This window comes from Megalobrama amblycephala, linkage group LG2 (genome assembly GCF_018812025.1).
Source record: "Megalobrama amblycephala isolate DHTTF-2021 linkage group LG2, ASM1881202v1, whole genome shotgun sequence".
Classification (NCBI taxonomy): domain Eukaryota; kingdom Metazoa; phylum Chordata; class Actinopteri; order Cypriniformes; family Xenocyprididae; genus Megalobrama; species Megalobrama amblycephala.
The window spans coordinates 37857559-37882270 of NC_063045.1; the positions used below are offsets into that span (position 1 = coordinate 37857559).

The 24712-nt window shown below is 35.8% G+C and overlaps 1 protein-coding gene across 1 annotated transcript in view; it reads right to left on the reverse strand.

The window, feature by feature from the left end:
* exd3 (exonuclease 3'-5' domain containing 3) overlaps window positions 1-24712 on the reverse strand; it is a 60374-nt gene that overhangs the window by 26096 nt on the left and 9566 nt on the right. The window contains exons 3-18 of the mRNA XM_048174433.1: window positions 24465-24529; window positions 22578-22925; window positions 21649-21702; window positions 21418-21557; window positions 20241-20347; window positions 20049-20122; window positions 18725-18763; window positions 18405-18571; window positions 17881-18031; window positions 17566-17764; window positions 16755-16864; window positions 16442-16619; window positions 16206-16369; window positions 11062-11262; window positions 10008-10061; window positions 9668-9799 (exon numbers count right to left, since the gene is read on the reverse strand). Of these exons, the coding sequence (XP_048030390.1) occupies window positions 9668-9799; window positions 10008-10061; window positions 11062-11262; window positions 16206-16369; window positions 16442-16619; window positions 16755-16864; window positions 17566-17764; window positions 17881-18031; window positions 18405-18571; window positions 18725-18763; window positions 20049-20122; window positions 20241-20347; window positions 21418-21557; window positions 21649-21702; window positions 22578-22925; window positions 24465-24529 (2183 nt within the window). The remainder of the gene's footprint in view (window positions 1-9667; window positions 9800-10007; window positions 10062-11061; window positions 11263-16205; window positions 16370-16441; window positions 16620-16754; window positions 16865-17565; window positions 17765-17880; window positions 18032-18404; window positions 18572-18724; window positions 18764-20048; window positions 20123-20240; window positions 20348-21417; window positions 21558-21648; window positions 21703-22577; window positions 22926-24464; window positions 24530-24712) is intronic.

Consider the following 24712-nt stretch of genomic DNA (forward strand, 5'->3'; position numbering starts at 1 on the left):
GGAAAAGGTGTAAGATAATCTTGACAAGCAACACTGAACTTATTTCCACTGACTAACAAAAAAAAAAAAAAAAAAAAAAAAAAACACAAACACAACATCACACACACTGTCCTGACCTAGTCTCAGTATCAAACAGAACGCCCTCAGACTGCCCACAGTAACTAAATGTGTATTTCAAACAAAACTGGCAAGAGTTTTGTTACTAGTTCGCCAGGTTAGTGGCATCAAATCTGTTTGATTGAGGCACTTAGTAGCAAGTCAACTAGATGTTTTTTTTAATTTACCTTTTTGATCATGATTAAAATAATTTTATGTATAAAGATACATTTATTTTGTTTGAGAAAATATTAAGTGTGATATTAGTAAACTGATATTAAAAGTAAGGTAAACTGATAATAAAATTAATTTATATTAAATATTAATTCATTATTATTATTAATAAAATAATGAATAATGAATAATAATAATAATAATAAATAATAATTATTGACATTAAAAATATAGTAATAATAATAAAAAAAATTAAATAAATAATTATGTTTTGTATGATCACTGTACAAAAACCAAAAGTGAATAATTGTAATATTCTCTGGAAAACATTTACTTTATATTTACATTGGAGAGCAGAACAAAAAAATTAAGCACTAATCATATAATATATATATATATATTATATTATATTATATTATATTATATTATATTATATTATATTATATTATATTATATATATATATATATATATATATATATATATATATATATATATATATGGTAAATGTGTAAAGAATTAATTAATATCTTAAGTCTCTCTGAAATTGAGGCCTGGGCCTTTTGTGGCTCCTGAAATAGGAATTGAGATTTTCATGCCGTTATTTGAATTTTTCTTGTGGTATAATCAATTTATTGTGGTATAATCAATTTCAGATAAACCTTCCCACTAAGCTGCATGTAAAACATAAACTGTTGAGCTTATAACAACCAAGATCACCCACTTAAACAGAAATGTAAAAGTGACTAAAGGCGATCTTGGTCGTAATAAGCTGCAAAATGGTCCATGCCACTTCCAGGTCCAGCCAGGATCTTGCTCTTTATGAGGGAGGTTGAAGAAAAAGAAAGAAAATCGTATCGAACTAGATTCCTGTGCCTTTTAAAAGATGTGCTTTACGTGACCTTTTCCCCCCTCCTCGTCTTTCAGTCTCTCCAACAAGCAGATTCAATTATTCTCACATTGACTTTCTCACATTGACTTTCTCACTCAAACTTTCCCACACACACACACACACACACACACCTCCTGTGCTTCAGACTCTGCTCCGGTGCAGACAGCTTGTCAGTTAGTATGTCAGATTGGCCCCAGAAACAGGAGTCAATCGCTCACACAAACACGTACACAGTGAGGATCGCAGTGGGAAATATTTGGGATGGTTTCCCTCGGAATGTCTTGGCATGTTTGAGGAATGTCTCCCTGCTCTCGTCTCCTCTCTCTTCCTCCGTTTCCCTTTCCTTCTTGCCTTACAGGCAGGGGTCGGAGTAGAGTGGGAAGACAACAGCGAGGCAACATGCCTGTTTTTGGATTTGTTGACCTAGATTGGGTTTTTCCTTCCAATAAAATGAAAATGAAACAATATTTGCAACCCATTTTACTTCTGTAATGTTCCATATGTCTGAGTAAAGATATTCAGCAAGAAAAAAAAAAAAGCAGGGTTAAAACTTACTGGATGGTGAAAAGAGTCTCTATATGATAGTGGGTTGGAGGGGAGAGATTTCTCAGAGGTAAAGAAAGTTTCTATGACTTCATTCCCCCTTTAGAATAAAGTGCGTTCAGGGTCCAGAAACACTCATTGATGCCAAATATGAGTAAGCAGCATTTGGAAAGTAAATAAAACTCAAAACATGGGCTTTAACTACACAAGGAACATTTAAACTTTTAAATCAAAATGACTACAATAAAGTAAAATGATTTTGAGGAAAAAAAGCTAATTAATCCTACTGTCAAAGGGAATAAGTACCTTTTTTTTTCTTTTTTTTTTTACTAAAAATAAACAACATATTACATTTCCTCAATTTACCTGCCATTTTCAAGTGAAGGTAAAGTAAATTTTGTGCCTTGACTTGCTCTCTGATGAAACACAAAAAGAGAAATTGTGAACAATGTTCACGCTGCTCTTTTTACAGACAGTGAAAGTGGATGGGGACCTGGAGCTGTCAAGCTCCAAAAAGGACAAAAAGTGCACACTAAGAGCATTATAATGATGTCTATTTTGACCCTGCTCTAAATTTAAGTCTTCTGAAGCCAAGATAGTATGGCTGAAATTTCAATCAGTTCGATCTTTTTTATTTTTTTATAATCATAAAAAGTCATTACTAACTCAAAATCTTGCACCACAGCCACAGTCCCATTCACTTTCGTTGTATGGAAAAGAGCAGCTTTGAAATTTTGTGTGTTACCCATTAGAAAGATAGTCATACAGGTTGGGAACGTCATATATGATGACGAAATTTTTATTTGTGGGTGAACTATCCCTTTAAGACATTAAATAGAGTCAATTTTGATTTAGTGTGACTTTAATAAAGTGCTTCTTATGGTTTAGACCGCAAACAACAATAGCATCAAATGTGCCAAGAGTAAAGAGGAACGGAAATATGATCAATCAGCCAATAGTGTTTTGCACACTTGCTCTGCTGCAGTAGAATCTCAAAGTTGTCCTGTCTTTTCACATTCTTCCCTTTTTCGCAGCCTTTTGTAGATCAAAGAGGCAGAAATCCTTCTTTCAAACACCCTCTTGCTCTTTCTCTTCCTCTCTCTCATTCTATCTTCTCACGTTGTTTCGGTTCCTGTTCACCCCCCACAGCCGGGGCCCCCCAAAACCTCCCCTCCACGGTATCGTGGGAACTTCTGTGTGAATGCCATGGCAGCGTCTGCGATACCGAGAACCTGCTAGTCTCGCATCTAAAAAAAGGGTCGGGAGTCATCTGATGCTGCTGTACGAAGATCAACGAGTAAACGTAGAAAGTCTGTCTCTGTGGTTTGGATGCCACATCTGCGGAGAGTTTCCCAGAAAAATGGCAGGGATCAAGTATTGGCCCTGCGAGTCCAAATCAATGTGACAGTTATGGAACGGTATGAGAGGGAATGATATGAGTAACATGGTAATGTGTGAGGAATTGTACTGTATTACTGGATACCAGACAGAGGAGTGGTAAGAGATAAAAAGAACATGGTGTTGGTTTCAAGGAATCATAACCATGTGAGAAAAATAAGTAGTGGTTCGTGCTGAAGCAAGCTTCACTACTACTATTGCTCAAACTCAGGGTTAAGACTTGTCGACTAGACATAATATTACTTCTGATTTTTGTCTGGCAAATGATTGATAGAAATGGGGAGGTGGTGGAGACATAGATTTATTATAAAAGGAGTGAATCAGACCATATTAATGGACCAGAACATCATAAAGACTTGGTGGTGGGCTATTTTAGCGGTGGCTGCTGAGTCACGCTACAATGAGAGAAAGTAACAAAAGGCTTTCTTTGAGTACACAAGCCTTCACTAAAGGAGACGGACAGATTTCCTTTCACCATGATCTCTAAGACAGGACACCTTTCACCATGACAGATGGATGGATAGATGGATGGATGGTCTCTTTAAAATGTAATTTATTCCTGTAATGCAAAGCTGAATTTTCCGCATCATTACATGTAACACGATCCTTCAGAAATCATTTGATGCTCAAGAAACATTTCTTATTATTATTGATGTTTTGCTGCTTAATATTTTTGAGGAAACTGATCATTTTTGTTCAGGATTCTTTGATAAATTTGAAATTTCAAAAGATCAGCATTTAAAACAGAAATGTATTTACTGTCACTTTTGATCAATTTAATGGATGTCAATTAAAATTATTTGAAACCTAGTCACAATTACAATTTCATGTTTTACTAGATGAAAAGGGCTTACATATTTATCAAAACTTAAATTTTAATTATTATTTTATAGATATTATAGACTGGGTAAACCCAGCCTGATCTGCCGGCGATTTGATTTCGCCCGGCAACCCGTACATTCATTTCTGCTGCATCTGTTACACTTTTGCGGGAACCAATCACAGACTGGCTTATCCACCTTGCTCGCTATTGGCGGGTACAGAGCTCTTTCTATGGCTCTGGGTGGGTATAACACGATGACGTCTCTCGCACGACCGTCAATCCAATTCCTTTTAACCTCTCAATGATGCTAAATGACTTCTTTAGTTTAGCAAACAAATCGCTCGGCTGGGTGTAAATACCACTCACTTTCAGGTTTTTTTGCACAACCTGCAAAAATCGCTCGATGCCATTGCTGCTTCTGCAAACTGCTGATCAATGCTACAAACCAATTCAAACTAAGCCTGTCTGGAGTTTTCGCATCGCTCTGCAAAAGTACGTCACCCGGATCGTTGATCTGATTGGTTGAAGGACTATCCAATTGCTTGAATAATGCTCGTTGATCACGCCTCTTGTGCAGTAGGAAATACATAGCAAACTCCCCAGACCAGTGTTCAATTTTAAATTGAGCTTGGTCTGGTGATAGCCAGTTATATCACCAGACATTATATCTTTATGTAATTCGTTAATAGAATATTTAATGGGTTAGTTCACCCAAAAATGAAATTTCTGTCATTTATTACTCACACTCATGTCGTACCACACCCGTAAGACCTTCGTTCATCTTCGGAACACAAATTAAGATATTTTGAGTTTTTTTATCCTCCATTGAAAAGAACAAATTACCACATTCAATGTCCAGAAAAGTAGTAAAGACATTATTAAAATAGTCAACGTGACGACAGTGGTTCAACCTTAATGTTATGAAGCGACGAGAATACTTTTTGTGCGCAAAAACAAAATAAAAATAATGACTTTCAAACTCAACAAATTCGCCTCTCCCCTGTCATTCTTCTACACTATTTTCGTTGCAGCGCTTCCAGGTTCTACGTCCGAATGACAGCTCAGTAAAGAGTGTCTCGGAGATGACTTGTTTTTGTAGGCAAAACCCGGAAGCGAGTTGGCATTTTAGGACTTCCGGTTCCATCGCCCTAAAGTCTATGGGTTTTCTGAATGGGTTTTTGCTAAATCGCCTGAAATAAGGTCTGTGGTTAACAAAGCCTCTAAATATTTTCACGTTTTGATCTATGACATAAAACACACCAGTTATAACCCACTTGGGATTTTTTAAACCTTTATTGTGTCTTAAAAAAGGTGGTTGCTAACAAGTCTTAAAGGGACTACTTCTTTTGGCGGGGACTTTAGACGTCATCATGACAAACAGCAAATCACACTCACGAACCCACGTTTCAGTCTCACGTTCTTAGAAGTTTTACCTGTCAGTTAATATACATTATACAGTATATACATTATATAGTCATTACATTGTACATTATACAGTCAGTACACAATCAGACATAATACAGTGAAAGATAATCTTTAAAGTTTATTTGGGGCACACTGATCAAGCATAAGAATTTTTAAACACAAAGAAAATAATATAAGGTTTATATAAACTAACAAAATAATCAACAAATAAATAAAACATTATTAACAAAAGATAAAAATATCTCAGAGAGGCACGCATAAAATTATTTTCTAACATTTTTGGACAAAACGAATAGCATTTCTCATGAAAAAGTGGATAAGTATTCATACACAGTGCAGATCATAATCAGCGAGCATGTTTTTAAATAAAGTTTGAGGAAGCTTGGTGGTGGTGACGTTGATCCGTGACCATGGTGTGCTGTAGTCCGTTTATAGCCTACTAGCTTTCTATATCTGACGACTTTATTTAGGCTTCAAAATGTATAAATGTTGTGTTAACTTGTAAAGATTATCTTGATAGACAAAACGTTTAAGTGTCATAACACTTTGTTAAACACAAAGCTTATTTTTTACGATTTTCCAAAAGTCTATGGGAAAAATGCATAAGCTTTCGATCAAGGGAACCTGTGCGCCGCTAACTTCCGGGTTGGCCTACAAAAACATGTCATCGCTGAGGTATTCTATTGGCCGAAACCTGTTCACATGAGCAGCACGACACATGCGTGTGATGCTGACGCAGGAGCCAGCCAATAATGAGCCGCCGTTCGAACGTAAACATTGAAACGCAGCACTGATTCAACTGTGTAACAGACTGACACAAAAAAGGAAATATTGTTAAATAAAGTAGTAATTTTTGTTTTGTTTTTGCACACAAAAAGTATTCTTGTCGCTTCATAACATTAAGGTTGAAACATTGTAGTCACATTGACTTTTAACAATGTTTTTACTAGTTTTCTGGACATTGAATGTGGTAATTTTAGTGAATATGCTACTGTACTGACAAGAAACATTCTACAGATCTAGACGGATCTCTAATCTATTTTGTGTGGTGACACACTTTTGAACTCAGCTTTGCCCTGACCCTGACTTAAACCTGGTGTGGACAGAGAGGAATTCACAGGAAGAGGCACTGATAAAGCATTGAGAGAGAAAACCGAAAGAGAGAGAGATTGAGAGACAGAGAAAGAGAGTGGATTATGGCGGGACGGGCAGGGGAGAGGTTAATGATTGGCAATGAGTATCAATGGGCCACACAAGGGGCTTTAGGAATGTCTCTCAGAGCCAGGGGCAAGTCACCCAGCCACTGTTAATCAAAGGACTTTACAATCAGATAACAAAAGGGTTAACTTAGCATGGGTGGGCTTCCACATACCAGCCCTGGGGTGCAACTCCAAAACTGCATTCTTTATAACCCCCCTTCCACTATCATACAGTGTTGATTTCAACCTCGCCATCACATTCCAATGTTTCCATCTCATTCAGACCTTAAAAAAAATGCCACTGTTCAGTTTTCTAGCACAATTTGTTGGAACAATTTGTTCAGCAAACATGCAGAGGTGGATGAAACCTCAGGCGACAAATGGTGGAATGCAACAGATCCGGATGGGAGCCGGCGGCCACCCGATCAGGAAAGGTTGGTGGCCTCAAAATTGACACATTTGGGGAAACCACCACCCACATGGAGCTCAGACGACCCACGTCTGGAATTCAACAGCGTTTTCCTGTCCTCACCGGCTATAGGTGTGAACTTGGTGTGGTAGAAACTCTTTTGACTGTTATGAGGTGTGTGGCAAATGATACATGCAGAATTGCGCAGTCACTGAGTTTTTAGGATTTTGCATCAACAGCTTAATGGTTATGACATAAACAATAATGGGCTCTACTAAGTATTATGAAAAGAATAGTTCACTGAGAATTAAAATTCTGTCACCATTTACTCATCCTCATGTTTTTTTCCAAACCCATATGACTATTTCTTCCTGCTGCTCTTTCTTTACAATAAAAATAAATGGGGACAAACAATGTCAATTTAAAAAAAAAATGAATAAATTGCACATTAAAGTATCATAAAATAATAAAGTCTTTAAAAACAATATGTGTGAGGATGAGATTGAAATTCAAGTAGCTATTTATTGAAATAAGCTTTCAATTCGCAAATTTGTCGCAATGTTTCCTCACATTTATGCCACTGATGTCAAACATAGCACAATTAGATTTGAATGCTCCAAGCTTGAATATGCAAATGTGATTAAGCAATAAGGCAATATTCTTTGTAAATTACTTAAAATTTTGTGGGTTCACAAGGCTTGCAATGTCATTTGTCTATGGTAGTTTTATAATCCTTCCATATAAAAATAATAGTTTAAAAAAACAAAATACTTATAAGCATGTATGCATTGTTATAGATATAGTTAATCTTAATTATGTGAGTATACACTGTCCTTCAAAGGTTTGTGATCAACTCAATTTGTTTTGAAAAAAATTAATACTTTCATTCAGTAAGGACGCATAAATTGATCAGTTAAGTAACAGTAAAGACATTTCTAATGTTAAAAAATTACACTGAATGACACTAAAGACTGGAGTAATGCTGAAAAATCAGCTTTACCATCACAAGACTAAATTACATTTTAAAATATATTCAAACAGAAAAGTTTATATTGTTATAAAATTTCACATTTTGGTGAGCATAACAGACTTTTTAAAAATATTTTTAAAAAATCTTACCGAGCCCACACTTTTGAATGGTAGGGTTTACAATGTTAACGCTTTTTACTGTGCCACTCTTGAATCCTAAAATCACAGGTAATAAACAACTGCAGTCCTGCGGTTGAGCTGGAGGCGCAGCTCTAATGGAGATCAGGTATTACAGCAGGAATGAGTCAGGCACATATCTGCCTCCATCTCTCCCTTTGTCTCACACCCTAGTCTGTCTCTCCTTTTGTTTTTCTCCATGTTATCTTTCACCGCATCTTTCTGCCTGTCCTCTCTTGCAGTGTTCTCACTCTATTCTCACCGTCTCCCTTTCTATCCATCCTTCCACTTGCCATTTATTCATCCTTTGATCATTTTATTAGTATTATCCAATATTATATTTTGATAAAATGAAAGCCTCACTTTTTACTACTCATCATATTTCTATCAAACCTCTAGCCCCAATTATTAAATATTGGCTATGGGCATGATCTATACCTTAAATCATGTGGTTTTCTGGGGAGAGTTGTATTGTGATGTTTTTTTTAGCAATATCTCACTTATAATCCTGTCAGAGAAACTCTTTGACTTGAACAAGTAAACAATTAGCAAGCAACCACCAAGAACACCCTAGCAACATCTGGCTGCCTACCTATGGTACACTCTTCTGTAATTTTGCATTATTTGGCCTTGTTTGGGCATATACTGATTAAACGGCAAAGGTCCAATGATCGAGCCCTGATGGACACCACATGCCATGAGGTTTCCTGGAAAGCTGTGAGTTTGTGTTTCAAAGTGATCTAACTTATGAATTTAGCTTATCATAGAAACTCTTTTGACTTGTCGAATTAGTAAGCAATAAGCCAGCAACCACCAAGAGTACTGTAGCAACCAACTAGCAACATCCAAGCAACCATTTTAGTGCATCTCTAATGGTAACTATGTACCTTTTTTGTCTTAAGTCTTTCCTTCAGTTTGTCTCCCGTTACTTCTGTATACCTCCGGTAATTGCTTTCTTCCTTATCCATACCCATTGTCTGAATTCCAATCATCACTTATGTGAGAGGAAATGCCTCTAGAAAGTTCCTCCTGCACTTATTCTAGTGAAAAACACAGCGTCATCTTAAGCCAATGATTCACAGGAGAAGTGTCACCAGAGAAGGCCTCTATCTCCTTAACTTCCTTCTGGTCTCACAACTCTTATGTCAGCAGAGCAGATAAGACAAAACTTTCTCAAGACAGGGAGCAATTTCAGTGGGAACCTTTAGGTATCTCAACCTAAACATTGAACGGAAAGACAGAGACAGACAAATATAACTCATACCACAAAACGCTGGTTGGTTATTTCCTCTAAGATCTTTAAAAACAAATCTTGTTCCTCAGTTTTGTAAACTTTTCTTAAGGCTCCTAGTGTTTGTTTGCAGTGTCAGCACACTTTTTTTGTGGTATATACCATGATTAAGAGTTTGATAAAGAATGATTACGATGCATCTGCGAACATCCTTTTTCTTCCCTTTTAATAGTTGATAAAGTGTTCCTTTTAAAGAGGAAGAGGTTTCGGTCTTAGTGATAACAAATGTAAGAGACGCACATACGTGCTTGTTTATAGGCATGCACAACTGACCTGGCATCGACTGAAGATGTCTGCAGGGGTTAGATGGACGTGGAAATGTCTGAGAACGTGCACGGCCTGGTCACGTGCCTTTTCTGAGCAGTCCAAAATCAGGCAGCGGCCCTCTCCGACCTGTGACCGTAACTATTCACACAGATACACACAAAATAAAATTCAAGCGAACAGGAGTTTTTTTTTGTTTAAGCAGAGTGGGGCTTTGTACTAAAACCTAGTGAGCTTCCTATGGAGGCAGTATTTTAAGGCATCATAGGCGCACTACCTATGTAGGCAGGAGGATGCAAGAAAGCTCACAGAGCTTGCATGTTTATCAATATCTCAAACACACACTTACTGTTTGGTAGGGCTGACCTGCGGTAAGGATGACACGACCTTCAGCACGGGCCAGCTGGAGGAGAGAATATAACATAACATGACAGCAAATAATTTAAATTTTTTTTAACAATATATTAACAAATACATTACTACTTTTTAGATATAATAGTAGGGTGATTTAGTTATGCTTTGACAACTACTAAAACTGAGATTAATATAAAAGAGGACACCAAGTCTTTAAACCTCAGGAGGAATTTACCTTAAAGGGTTAGTTCACCCAAAAATGAAATTTCTGACACTAATTACTCACCCTCATGTCATTCCAAACCCATAATTCCTTCATTCATCTTCGGAACACAGATCAAGGTATTTTTGATAAAATCTGTGAGCTTTATGGCCTCTGATAGACTGCAACACAATTACCACTTTCAAGGCCCAGAAAGGAAGCAAAGACAAAGACATCGATAAAACTGTTCATGTGACTACAGTGGTTCTACCTTAATGTTATGAAGTGACAGGAGTACTTTTTGTGCGCAAAAAACAAACAACAACAACTTTATTTAACAATTTCTTCTCTTCCATGTCAGTCTCCTATGCAGCTGATGTTGTAAACACAGTACAGCGCTTCCGTGTTCTATGTCAGAATGGCGACTCAGTATTGGTCAGCTCCTGCGTCAGCATCACACACATGGGTTGTGCTGCTCATGTGTACAGCATCAGCCAATTCTGAGTCAGCAGGAAGGGTTGGGCCTTGAAAGTGGTAATTGTGTTGCAGTCTACTGGAGGCCAGAATGCTCACGGATTTCATCAAAAATATCTTAATTTGTGTTCCGAAGACGAACGAAGGGCTTACGGGTGTGGAACGTCATAAGGGTGAGTAATTAATGACAGAATTTTCATTTTTGGGTGAACTAACCCTTTAACATGTTCTTTAAGGCCAAATATAACAACCTCTGTTTTGTCTATTTAATTGTAGGGGAATCTATGAGGATGTAGTCAATACCAGTTTAAAAATGAAATGTAACTAAATACAATTACATCAAATACCAACAAAATGTGACTAAATGTTTCACCTCCGCTGCTACTTTATGGTCATCCGTGTTTTCCAGCATCTTGACGTCCACCCCCAGACATCGCAAAAAACGACCCAGACCCTGCAGCATGTTATCACAGACCACTCGTAGCTCTGGCGGCGTGATTGTGGGCCCTTGGTACTCTGAATCCTTAATACAGTCCTTCTCCACAGAGTGAGGCTCGATCGCCTTCTGCCGAGCCTAAAGATTGGAACACACTCAAACATCATTGGTGAAGATGACATTATTTGACGTTTCTCTATTCTAAAGTGTTCTAAAGATATCCACTACATTGCATCAAGAGATTGGAGAAAAGCGTGGGCAGGACATATTAGATGGTTTGTCACCTTTTTTGACCTATAAAACAATTCCCTCCCCCCCTCCCCCCATATATTATATATATATATATATATATATATATATTATATATATATATATATATATATATATATATATATATATATATATATATATATATATATATATATATATATAGAACCACTAAGATTTTTAATGTTTTTAAAAGAAGTTTCGTCTGCTCACCGTCTGCTACATTTATTTAATTAAAAATACAGTAAAAACAGCAATATTGTGAAATATTATTACAATTTAAAATAACTGTTTTCTATCTGAATATATTTCACAAAGTAATTTATTCCTGTGATGGCAAAGCTGAATTTTCAGCATCATTACTCCAGTCTTCAGTGTCACATGATCCTTCAGAAATCATTCTAATATGCTGATCTGCTGCTCAAGAAACATTTAATGTGTACAATTGTACAAAATATTTGTGTACAATATTTTTTTTCAGGATTATTTGATGAATAGAAAGTTCAAAAGAACAGTGTTTATCTGAAATCTAATCTTTTGTAACATTATAAATGTCTTTACTGCCACTTTTGATTGATTTAATGCATCCTTGCTGAATAAAAGTATTAATTTCTTTAATTTCTTTTCAAAAAAATAAAAATAAAAATTCTTACTGACCCCAAACTTTTGAACGGTAGTGTATAATGCTACAGAAGCTTTGTATTTCAGATAAATGCTGTTCTTTTGAACTTTCTATTCATCAAGGAATCCTGAAAAAAAAGTACACAACTGTTTTCAACATTGAAAATAATCATAAATGTTTCTTGAGCAGCAAATCAGCATATTAGAATGATTTCTGAAGGATCATGTGACACTGAAGACTGGAGTAACGATGCTGAAAATTTAGCTTTGCATCACAGGAATAAATTACTTTGTCAAATATATTTAAATAGTACACAGTTATTTTAAATTGTAATAATATTTCACAATATTACTGTTTTTTACTGTATTTTTAATTAAATGTAGCCTTGGTGAGCAGACGAAACTTCTTTTAAAAACATTAAAAATCTTAGTGGTTCCAAACTTTTGGACTGACAGCTTTGTACGGTAATAGATGGATATATATATATATATATATATATATATATTCCATCTATTACCGTACAAAGCTGTCACTTAAAGTTTAATCTTATTCTTAAACGAACTGTGTTTGAACCCCACGTCGTAAAAACATCTACGAGTCACATGCTTGCACATTATTTTATTGCATTGTATCTTCCTTTTTCTTTGTTATACACTTAGCCACTGTATTTTATTTATTCATTTACCTCTTTATTTAATTTCCTTTTTCTTATTTTATCCATTATTTTTTATTTACTTCCTTTTCTTACCTTTTCCCTTCTTCTTGGTATTCTAGCTTGGGAACGACACACCTGAGCCTCAAAAGGAGACATTGCCATCTCACTACGAGTTCAAATAAATCAGGGACAATCCTCTTTTACTACATTTTTATTTTTGTGTGTATAGTTGTCCATCAACTATCAATTCTATGCTCGTAGTTAGACATAAAGGCTTCAGAGCCATTTTTGGATCCAGTCTCCTTCCTTTTCCTCCCTTTTTATTTACTGTATTTAAAAATATTTACTGGAAAAAAAAAAAAAATCTCTAAATTAAAATTCCTTACTCAGTTGAGTGACAAAGTCTACACATCACTAGCCTACCTGTCTACACTGAGACCAACACTTCGGCATCACCACCCTTTACTATTGGTGTACAATCACTGCAATGACACTTAGCTGTTCCACCACATATTGGCTTATACCCCATACAGATCTGTGTCAGTCTCTTTGTCGCAAACGACAAAACCCACTACCCAAGATGTGGACACCTGGCTGAGAGGCATTACAGACTGCCTCACACCCAAGACAACTGAACTGTTATTATTTTTAATAATATATTTTTAATATATTAATATATTATTCTGAGAAGATTCCTGACACACGATTCAAGCCAGAACCAAAACCATGCCGAACTAGTCAAGATCACCAATTCCCTAAACAATGCCTTCACAGCCCAGCTGAAACTAAGCGACAAGCACATCACCACCTTCAAGAGGAGCTGACACGTGCCCAGAGCCGCACTGACAAGCTGGAAGTGAAAGTCCAGGATGACTTCAAACGTCAGAACACCGAGTTCCTGATAGAGCTGATGCACATGCAACGAAGCAGAGCAAGAAACAAAGAAACAAGTCGACAAGCTCCAAGAAGCCCTTGCAGTCACTGAATATGACAAACAAGAATTAAAGACTGTCCAGAAGCACCTGGTAAACCAACTCCAGTCTGCTGAACGTCAGCTAGAAAAAGCCAATGCTGACAATGCTCTGGAAGACCATCTGGAAAGGTACAACACTGAAATGGACCATCTGACCCAACAGCGAGACAATGCCAACGTCAAGATCTACACGGTCAGAAATGAACTCAAGCATGTTTATGAACAGAAACCAGAGCCAAGAAGGGAGAGACCTCCCCATTGACACTGTTGAGCAGAACAAAGTCCCCCATCCAAGAACTGCCATACAACAGGAGAAGTGAATGGCCACATCCCAAAACGTCACCGGCCTTCACTACAGAATTCTTCCCTGCCAACAAAAGGAGAGCTCATCCAAGCAGACCCCAAAGCTGCACATGGAATGACCCTTAAAGACCTCAACAAGCTGGCTAAGAACATCATCCGGTTCAACACGAACTCCACGGAGGGCCACAACATCCAGGCCTACCTCCGAAATATCGACTTCCACCTTGAGGTGAGACCTCATGTGACTGATCGAGACAGGTTATACCTCCTCAGATCCACATACAGCCCAGAGGTACGAAGCTTCCTAGACAGACAACCTGTCCCCACAGAGATTGTTTTTATGAATAACCTGCATGAAATTGTTCCAAAAACAATTCTAATTGGATTGTAATCAAACATCATTCAACTGCATAATTCTATATTATGTCTAAAACCTACACTTGTGACTATTATCCTCAGATCACTCACAATTCATGTAATTGTTATAACTGTTGAATGGTTGATTGAAAGCGTGTCTTGTTTGGTATGAGTGTAAATCTCTGTTCATAACTTAAATTTTGCCTTGAGTGAAATCTGTGTAAAATGTATCGTATTCTTTTTATAGAAATCATGTCTAAACTGCACTCTCCGTACTCCCTGCTAATAGCAGGAACGTTAAGGGGTTAGTTCATCCAAAAATGAAAATAATGTCATTTATTACTCACCCTCATGCCGTTCTACTTCCGTAAGACCTTCGTTCATCGTTCATCAGCAGTGTTTTGAAATCGGCCCATATATAGATATTGTTATTTTGGCGCACAAAAAGTATTCTCGTCGCTTTATAATATTAAGATAGAACCACTGAACTCACATGAATTGTTTTAAATATATTTTTAGTACCTTTATGGACCTTGAGAGTTTGAATGGCTTTGCTCTCAATAGAGGCCTCACTGAGCCATCCGATTTCATCAACAAGATCTTAATTTGTGAACGAAGGTCTTACGGATGTAGAACGACATGAGGGTGAGTCAAATGATATTATTTTCATTTTTGGGTGAACTGACCCTTTAAGAGACCACAGATAATATTTAATTTATGATGAGGGAGGAGAAAAGCCACCTCTGAAACAAAGACGATACTAATTGGTCAGAACTCCTCAAAGAGATTGGACAAACACCTCAGTTTAAATATTCAGTACACGAATCAGACAGACCAAAAAGACTGAACAATGACGAGCAGACGACCTGATCAAGGCACATCAAGATCAGATGAAAATAAGAACAAGCAGTTTCATTCAAGCCATCCAACTACTCGTCTCACTTACTTTCCTTTCTTTTACTTAGTTTTCTTTCTTTTCCGTTGAGAGTCTTGTGTTCCAAGTTAAGTTTTGCCACAAAGTTTATTCAACGACTCTACAGTCTTTGCCTGCCTCAAACTTCAAACTTCAGCCACGAGGGAGATTCCACTCCTCCGCCAGCACACCAGAACGTGATTGGCTTCCCACGACATCAATCCGGACACGAAAAGACCCGCAGCAAATCACAAGAACCTGGGAAACACCCTTCTCCAAGCTAAAGACGCAGACAAGGGAATCCCCATCTAAAGACACAAACATCGAAGTATATACCTCCAGATTCTAGCTGAACTGGTGCATTGATATTCAGTCTAATAACCCTGCCTAAGCAGCAATAGAAGGGTTAAATTAATGATTGATGGTTCGTTCAGATCAGGTCTTATGAAGTGCATGTATTGCTAGAAATCTTCATTTCACTCTCTTAAAATTCATTCTTTCCTCACTTCCTTTCTTTCTGCAACTTGTGTTTGAGTTAGATATTAGTTAATGTGTTAGAATAAATCAATAAAGTCTCACTTATATTTTTAAAGAGAAGTGTCTCGTGTTATGCGTTTACGGATTTAATGTCTTAAACTGCCGATCTATATGTTACCTTCCTAATAAATAGTGTTTTCACGATAGTTGGATATTCATATCCGCTACAGAGCTTATAGTCACGGCCCGTGCAAATGAACGTTGGACGATTCAGTTGCTTGGCCGTAAAATAAGTGACTCTTTTAAAATTCCCTATAAATTAGTTAATTTCTTTTGAGCTAATTTGCTTACAAGCTGTTCTCCTTAATTTCTGCATCATAAAAACCCAACATGTTCTCGTCAGCTATTTATATTTTGAAATTTATGACAGTAGTAACTATGACAACAGAGTAATTTTCTGTACTACAGGCTCATAAAAAATTGCAGTCAGAGACTGGCAGACCAGCGAACTGACCTCTCTTCTTTTAGACTGTTTGTTCTTCTCTTTGGATTTCTTCTCCTCACGGTTCTTGGCTGGTTGGGCTGAGGGAATGGAGCAGAGGTCCTCTGGCAAACCAAATGCCTTTGGGTCCCGGGAGAGGACAAGGTAGACATCCAGCAGGCAGTACGCATCAGCGGCTGAAAATAGATACAGAAAGAGAATGGGAGAAGGTTCAAAACTGTCATGCTACCACATGAATCTTTTGTTACCAGCATAGCGGAGTTGGCTAGTCCGGAGTGGCCGGCGTTCCCAGTTGGAGAGTTGCTCGGTTTTGTTCAGTGGTTTTCCCAATACCTGCTGTACTAGCAGACTCAGGCCCTTCTCAGCCGGTCCCTCACTTACTTCCACTGACCGACATACTTTGTTCCTCAACCAGCAACGCTGAAGCTGGGGGTATAGGGGTCATTTGTAAGAAGAATAATCACAGGGTCCAAAATAGCAACATATGTACTTAAATATGATGCATTTTCAGTTAATCAATCCAATCATCAATAGTTAGCTGGGGGTCATTTGTAGCAGTACCTCCTGATGGACGTGGAGCAGGTCCAGAACTCCTTCCATTTTCATTGGCTCCTCCCTGAGCTCAGGCCATGTGCTGACCAGACTCCGCAAGTCTCCAGACATCCCATAACCTAGTAAACACATACACAAGCTAGCAATGCTATCCAAAGCTCAAGGCAGAATTTTCATATCCTTCCTGATAGGCCACCCGGTTTACAAAAGCCGCGTTTCCACCGCAGGAACTTTCCCCAGGAACTAGGGACTTTGGGGTGGTATTCTGTGTTTTTTAACTGCAGGGACCAGGGTCTAAATAAAGTTTCCCCTCAGTAAGCAAAATATAGAAAGTAAAATATCTAGCTTCAGCCAGAACGCCTTCCATATTCAACTTCCAATAAAAAAAGTGTAACAGTTGTGTCAGTTACGCTTTTTTCGTAAGTTGAATATGGAAGGCAGTCTGGTGTAAGCTAGATATTTTACTTTATAAGTTCATAAATAATAGTATTTTTTTCTTACACAAATGCATCGCTTCACTTCAGAAGGGCTTTATTAAGTGTAGGCAGTGTGGGGTATGTTTATGATGGACGGATGCACTTTCTTGAGCTTCAAACTCATTGGACCCGTTCACTGCCATTATAAACCTTTGATGTGTCAGGATATTTATCAATATAACTCCGATTGTGTTCATCAGAAAGAAGAAAGTCATATACACCTAGGATGGCTTGAGGGTGAGTAAAGTTTGGGGTAATTTTCATTTGAAAGTGAACTAATCCTTTATACAGACGGAATATAAAGAATTTCAAAAAGTCTGTTAATTTGTCTTGAGGTCTCCTACCTAGTTTGATGATGTTCTTGTCTGATAGCAGAGTCCTGATGAAGTCCACTGTGATGCTGTGGTGGCTAATGGCATGAGCACAAAGGTCCAGCAGAAACACCTGTTCCTGTAGGGCCAGCTGGATCAGAGCCACACGTTGAGGCGACACAGTGCCAAAACCGGCTCTCCATTCCATGTCAATTCCCACCACACAACCAGGCTGAAGAAGAACCAGGAGAAACAGTTAAAGTTGATGTTACAATACAAATACATCCGTACGTAGAGGTTAGTCAAATCATAATCGTAATGTATATAAAGAAGTCTTAAAAGTGTTACCTTTAAAACAGCTTCTCTGCACTGCTCAACTTTATCTAATGTCTTTACAAAGTGGACGTTTTCTCTGGCCAGAGGCAGCTGGTAGTATTTTTGCTGATCAGACTGAAGGGGTGTCCAGGACTCAGGTGGGCCGCTTACAGCACACATCTCTCTATGACAGGAATATACTTGTGAGGGTGATGTTGGTGTGTGTGTGTGTCTGTACAGGTTTGTCTATACTTGGAAGCAAAAGTATCTTCAAAAATAGTCAATTCAAGTCACCTTTATTTATATAGCACTTTATACAATACAGATTGTTTCAAAGCAGTGATAACAGAAAAAATTCAGTTCATTTCAGCTGTAAAGCAGCTCTAAAAAGAAAATGGTATCACATTTGGTGTCAAATAGTGAAACGTCAAAAACTTGTGTCAGTAAGCTTTGTGTGAAGGTTACAGAAAATATTGTTATTACTGATTTGAAAATCATTTCTATGAGGTCTTCAAGAATATAGTTTTTTAAATCTGTGTGTGTATTTTAATACTTACAGCTGCTTGGGGGAAAGGCTCTGAATTTTGTCCCAGACTCCTATGGGAAGCCTGTTTCTGGGTAAGCTGTAATGTGCAGCCCACTGAGCAGCAGTCTGGAGGCTACAATGTTTAACCAACAGGTGTACCAACTGAACCTGGAGCTCTAGATTACCTTCAATCATGGCCTGAGATCACACACACACACACACACACACACACACACACACACACACACACACACACACACACACACACACACACACACACACACACACACACACTCATTTAAAACTCAGTTAAAATGTTTAAGTACTGAATCAAACCAGAATATGTATTACCTGAACATGGTCTCTCCAGTTCTCTTCAGACATACTTTTCTGTCAAATATAATGAAGCAGACACTTCTATATCACCATCACTGCAATACATCATGTACCATATTTGCAAAACAACAAATAGTATTCACATTTAACCTCTGCAAATATGATGCATTTCTGAGTGCACAAAAATATTGAAAGGTAAATTAAGGGTTAGACTTTAGAAAACATTACATTTGATTATGTGACTTAAAAAAAAAAAAAAAAAAAAAAAAATCTACTAATTTATTGAAAAATACATTAAAATGCAACTTATTACACATACAATTATACCTCTTAAGATGAGAATGATTTTAATTTCTGTATTAAAATGTATTTTATCAGGATAATACAACTGTCATGTCATAATGAAGAAAATGCCTCATTAAAAACGTAATAAAATTGATATTATTGATATATTATTGAAATTATTTTATTAATATATATATATATATAATAATATATATATATATATATATATATATATATATATATATATATATATATATATATATATATATATATATATAATAAACAAATAAAATAAAAATTCCCCAAAAGGAAACCTTATTAAATGTTTGGCATAACATTTTATTATTATTTCTTAGAAAAAAGGAATCTGTACATTAACAAAACTGGTTTACTAATTATTAATAAATTATATAAAATATTTATAATAAACACTTTAATTTATTTATATTAATTTTAAACAATACTTTAAGTATTAGAAATAAAACATCACATTAACAATATCATTTTTAATATTATTGATATTTGAAAAACCTGTCTGCTAATTCAACATCATGTAGAGCAACCAGCATGCAAAAACCATAAAACAGGATGTGATATCATAGTCAGGACCTCTGTAGACCCTCATGATTGTGTGTCAAAGTCAGCAAGTCTCTTAAAATATTATTTTACAAGATAATTTGATTTAAGACCAGGAAAGGTTAGTTCAGGTTGTGCGAATTATCAATGAATAATTCTTTACATTTGTAAAAACAAATACTGCTTGCCGTGAAAGATATATTAAAAAAAAAAAAAAACATTTATGAACATAATGATTAAGGTGTGTACTTTTATTCAATGCGTTCATTTATTTAAAGTATATTCGTACTTGATGGTTACACCAGATGACATATTTAGATTACTGAACTGAAACTTTTCTTGACAACAGTTTTTCAAAACCAAATGAAACCAACATGAATACAAAAAGTAGATTTCTAAGAACTTGACACCCTTATATGTTTTTGACCAATATGATTAAAAAAAATATATATATATAAAAAAAGGGGAACTTTCTCACCTCGCCAAAGGTTTTGTACATGAGAAACCTCAGTGAGTCCAGCTTCCTCTTGTAGACAGAATTAGAGCACAGACCTGTAGCAACCAAACCCCACAGGACAAGTTTGAACATCAAATACATATGCACTGATAAAGCGTACACACTTGAGATGATGAAAGTGTCAAACAGCTGTGGAGTGACACGCTCACACACCTGGGTCAATGCAGAATTTCTCCATGAGTCTGAAGACATGCTTACTGAGCAGCTTGGGCTGAATCTGGTCCATTTGATGTTTTGAGAGAACCAGGTGTGGGTACTGACTGCAACCACACAACATGTCACAATCACTCAGCAAACTCTGCATTAGAAATACATTAGATATATATATACATTTTGTCTGATATACTTTATCATTTTTATTATTATTATTAGTTCCATTTTAATTAATTTTACAGAAGTAAAAATCAGGCATCAAAAGATTTACAGGAGAATAGGAGTATTATAATATGATATAACAAACTATTATTATTATTATTCATATAATACAAATAATAATTACTAAAACATTAGTAATAAATGTAAAAAAAAAAAAATTAATATGTACAAATTTTACATAATTTTGTCTAAGTGAAATCAGGCATCTAAACATTCAAAGATGAATTAATACTGATTGATAAATTAGTATTATAAAAAGAGAATTATTATACTTATCATCATCATCATCATCATCATTAATTATTGTTAATAATAATAATAATAATAATAATAACAACAATAATTGCAGATGTAAAAATAAGGCATCAAAACACTAAAACACAGTAGGAAAAAAATGGATGAATGAGAAATTATGGATAAATGAGTATTATAATATGACAGATTAGACTTTATTATTATTATGCAATTAAATATTTATGAATTTTACACAATTTTTCACAAATAAAATTGGACACGTGAACAATGAAAAAAAGATGGATGAATGCTAAATGATGGATGCATTTATTTAATATTATAAAATGAGAGAATAGACTAGATTAATAATAATAATGATAACAATAAAAGCCAATAAATATTATTATGACAAATGTTTCAATATTGCTATTTCAGGTGAATCTCATGAAGAAATGTCCAGGTTATGTATGACCCTAAAAGTTTTTTTTTGTTGTTGTTGTTTTTTTTTGCATAAATCAAGCCTAATTAAGGACCTTTTTTGTTTTGATTTGTTTTCATTATTTTCATGGCAATTAAACACATTTTCCTTATTAATTTTTAATTCCGTATTGAGACGTAAATGAACTATAGAACAGGGCATTACAACTTAATCTCAACATTTTTCAACCTTTCAATAATCAATATATAGACACATTTGCTTTGAACATTGATGAATTGTCACCTGAGCAGTGCCTGGATGTTAAAGTTGGGATCACACCAGGAGTCCAGCAGTGTGACCAGCCGCTGCTGTAGGTCTGGATGGTCACGCACATACAGCTCTGCCAGCGACAGCTTGTCCAGGAGAATGACAGGCACACACATCTGCCAGCACAAACAGGGGACAGTGGAAATAAGATGGTGCAGCTTCATAGAGTAAAGATGCAGCTACATTCAACAATGTGGTTAAACTGACCTTCTCCATATCCAGATCTTTCTGGAGTTCCACTTTAACACTGAACACCAACGCCTATTAGAAAATAAAATATTTCATGTCATTACAGCAGCTTATGCTGCACAACAGTCTGCTCGTTATAGTCGTACTATCAAATATAAACAATTTCTAATATTAGTAATCAAATAGGTTGATTATATATAATATTTATAATGTCTGATTAAAAAAAAAAAAATATATATATATATATATATATATATATATATATATATATATATATATATATATATATATATATATATATATATATATATATTCATTTTATTCAAGTATTAAATGGTTTCCTGTTATAAGTTATCTTTTAATGCCTATTATTTCTTGACTACGTTAAAGTCTCAATTGTAGATAATATTTTTTATTATTATTGTTTATTTTATTGATGCAATAAAAAATTAATATTAAATGACTTAAAAAATTTACCAAAACTATTTAATTTTTCTCTTTTGATTTTGGGGATGCAATTTAAGCTGGACAAAATTTTGATTCCCCCATTTAATGATAGCAAATGAGATGCACATTCAATTTATTAAACATTTATTTGACACAATTGCTCAGAAATCACAGGAAAATATGACTTATGAATATGAATGTGACCTCAGAAGCTCAGATTCTGATCATACAATGCTGATCATTTCAAAATGTCATAATTTAGTTCAATAAAACAAAACATCTGTAGAGAATCTGACATTCAAAATCATAAATTATATTTTTAGATTATATGTTAATGTTATAATTTGCCCATACTTAAATAGATCACATTTCCCATAACAGGCCTGGGCCATATATGTTTCTACCACTAGCAACCATTTTCTTTTTCTTATATCATCGTATTGGAGCATGTTGTGAAAGTGTCAATTATCTTAAATGGACTGGTGACAACTTCCCCTCACCTCTTTGAAGCAGCGGCAGTCATGCAGGAAGGCCACATGTTCTAGCAGCAGTGGTCTTTTCAGTGTGCTCAGCTGATAAATCTCCAGCAGGGGGTCCATGTAGCCAGGATGAGAGTCTGTGAGGAGCCCCAGGGCTTGTTGCTGTAATCGCAGTTTCTCTTCTTCCCTAAGGCCATTCAGACTGGCCTGAGGATTATTGGTCCTCCAGTGCATAAACTCTGTGAGAATGAAGTGGTTCAGGGTGGTGGTCTTGCCCTTTTGGACGGTAACGCAGCCCTCCAGGAAGTCTAGCAGACCAGCCAAGGGCTCCTGCATCTGCAAGAAACTGTCTGCTAATACCTGCCGCAGCTGAGAGAGGAAGAAGGGAGCTTTTCAGACAGTTTGGCCAAACGGGATGAAAATAAAATAAAATCAAATCAAAATAAAATAAAATAAAATCAAAATAAAATCAAAATAAAATAAAATAAAATATAAAAAATAAAAATACAATAAAAAAAAATCAAAACAAACATTAAAAAAATATATATATATCAAATTGAAATAAAAAATAAAATATAAAATCAAATAAAATCAAAATATGAATTAAGTAAATAATAATCAATTGAAATTACTTTATAATATGTATTACTTAATATCGTTTATTCTGCATTTGTTTCTTACCCAAAATACAAATCTTTAGACTTTGAAAAACCTGGTCAGTGTTGCACAATGATATGATTTGTTCCTCCAGTTACAATTATGTTATTTTTATATTATGAAAATTTACCATTGAGTCCAAATTAATTGAATTCTGAACCAAATTTCATATACCACCAAGTAAACCACTGGAATTACATTACAGTTTCTTATACAAAAAGGGGGAAATTTAAAGGGTTAGTTCACCCAAAAATGAAAATTGTGTCATTAATTACTCACCCTCATGTCGTTTCACAGCCGTAAGACCTTCGTTAATCTTCAGAACACAAATTAAGATATTTTTGTTGAAATCCGATGGCTCCGTGAGGCCTCCATAGGGAGCAATGGACACTTCCTCTCTCAAGATCCATAAAGGTACTAAAAACATATTTAAATCGGTTCATGTGAGTTCAGTGGTTCAATATTAATATTATAAAGTGTTTTTTTTGGCGCTCCAAAAATATTCTCGTCGATTTTTAATATAAATATTGAACTGTACCGATTTAGATATGTTCTTAGTACCTTTATGGATCTTGAGAGAGGAAATGTCCATTGCTCCCTATGGAGGCCTCACGGAGCCATCGGCTTTCAACTAAAATATCTTAATTTGTGTTCTGAAGATTAACGAAGGTCTTACGGGTGTGGAACGGCATGAGGGTGAGTAATAAATGACAGAATTTTCATTTTTGGGTGAATTAACCCTTTAAGTAAGCAGGATGGACAAGATTATCATAAATTTTGGTGATAAAAATGTGATGATTTAATTTTGGTGATAATCTGATTAGCCTAGTGAATACTATACAAGAAAATGTTCAATATAAGATAAACACTATCAACGGCATTTGTGATATAACGTGGATTACCACAGAAAATTAAAGAAAAAAAAATGCAATAAACTGAGGGACGTGTTGTAATACCATAAATGCAAATGTAAAATTATATTGACCCAAATCATTCTTTTAATTCACTGCAGTTACAACTTTGATTATTTCAATTGAAGTCTAAATTATGCTCATAAGGGCTGGAGGAATATCTGAAAAGTGGTGGGCATATATTGTAGTTAGTATTTCCTAAATACTGGCGGGAGGAAGAGAGGAATTTTGCTAGGCCCCTCATGCACATCCCTTCTCTCACGTGATCTTATCACTAGCATGTCACCTCTCATGGGACACTCACACGCTCAGCTCAAGTATAATTACATCTGTTTCTTACCTCCTCCTGCTCTTTCCTGTTCCACAGGCCGCAGAGGTGCTCCTGCAGGGCAGCCAGGTCAACACCTGGGGCCAAACACATGACACCCGGGTTACACACAGTCCTGCCTGTCAACACTCATCAGCTCTTAACTACATGTCTGTTTCTACTCCACCTCACAAATTCTCACGTTAATTCTATTGTATTTTGCCACTTTTTATTAAACAGTTACAGCAAAGAGTAACAGGAAATGTTGCAGGCTGAACTCG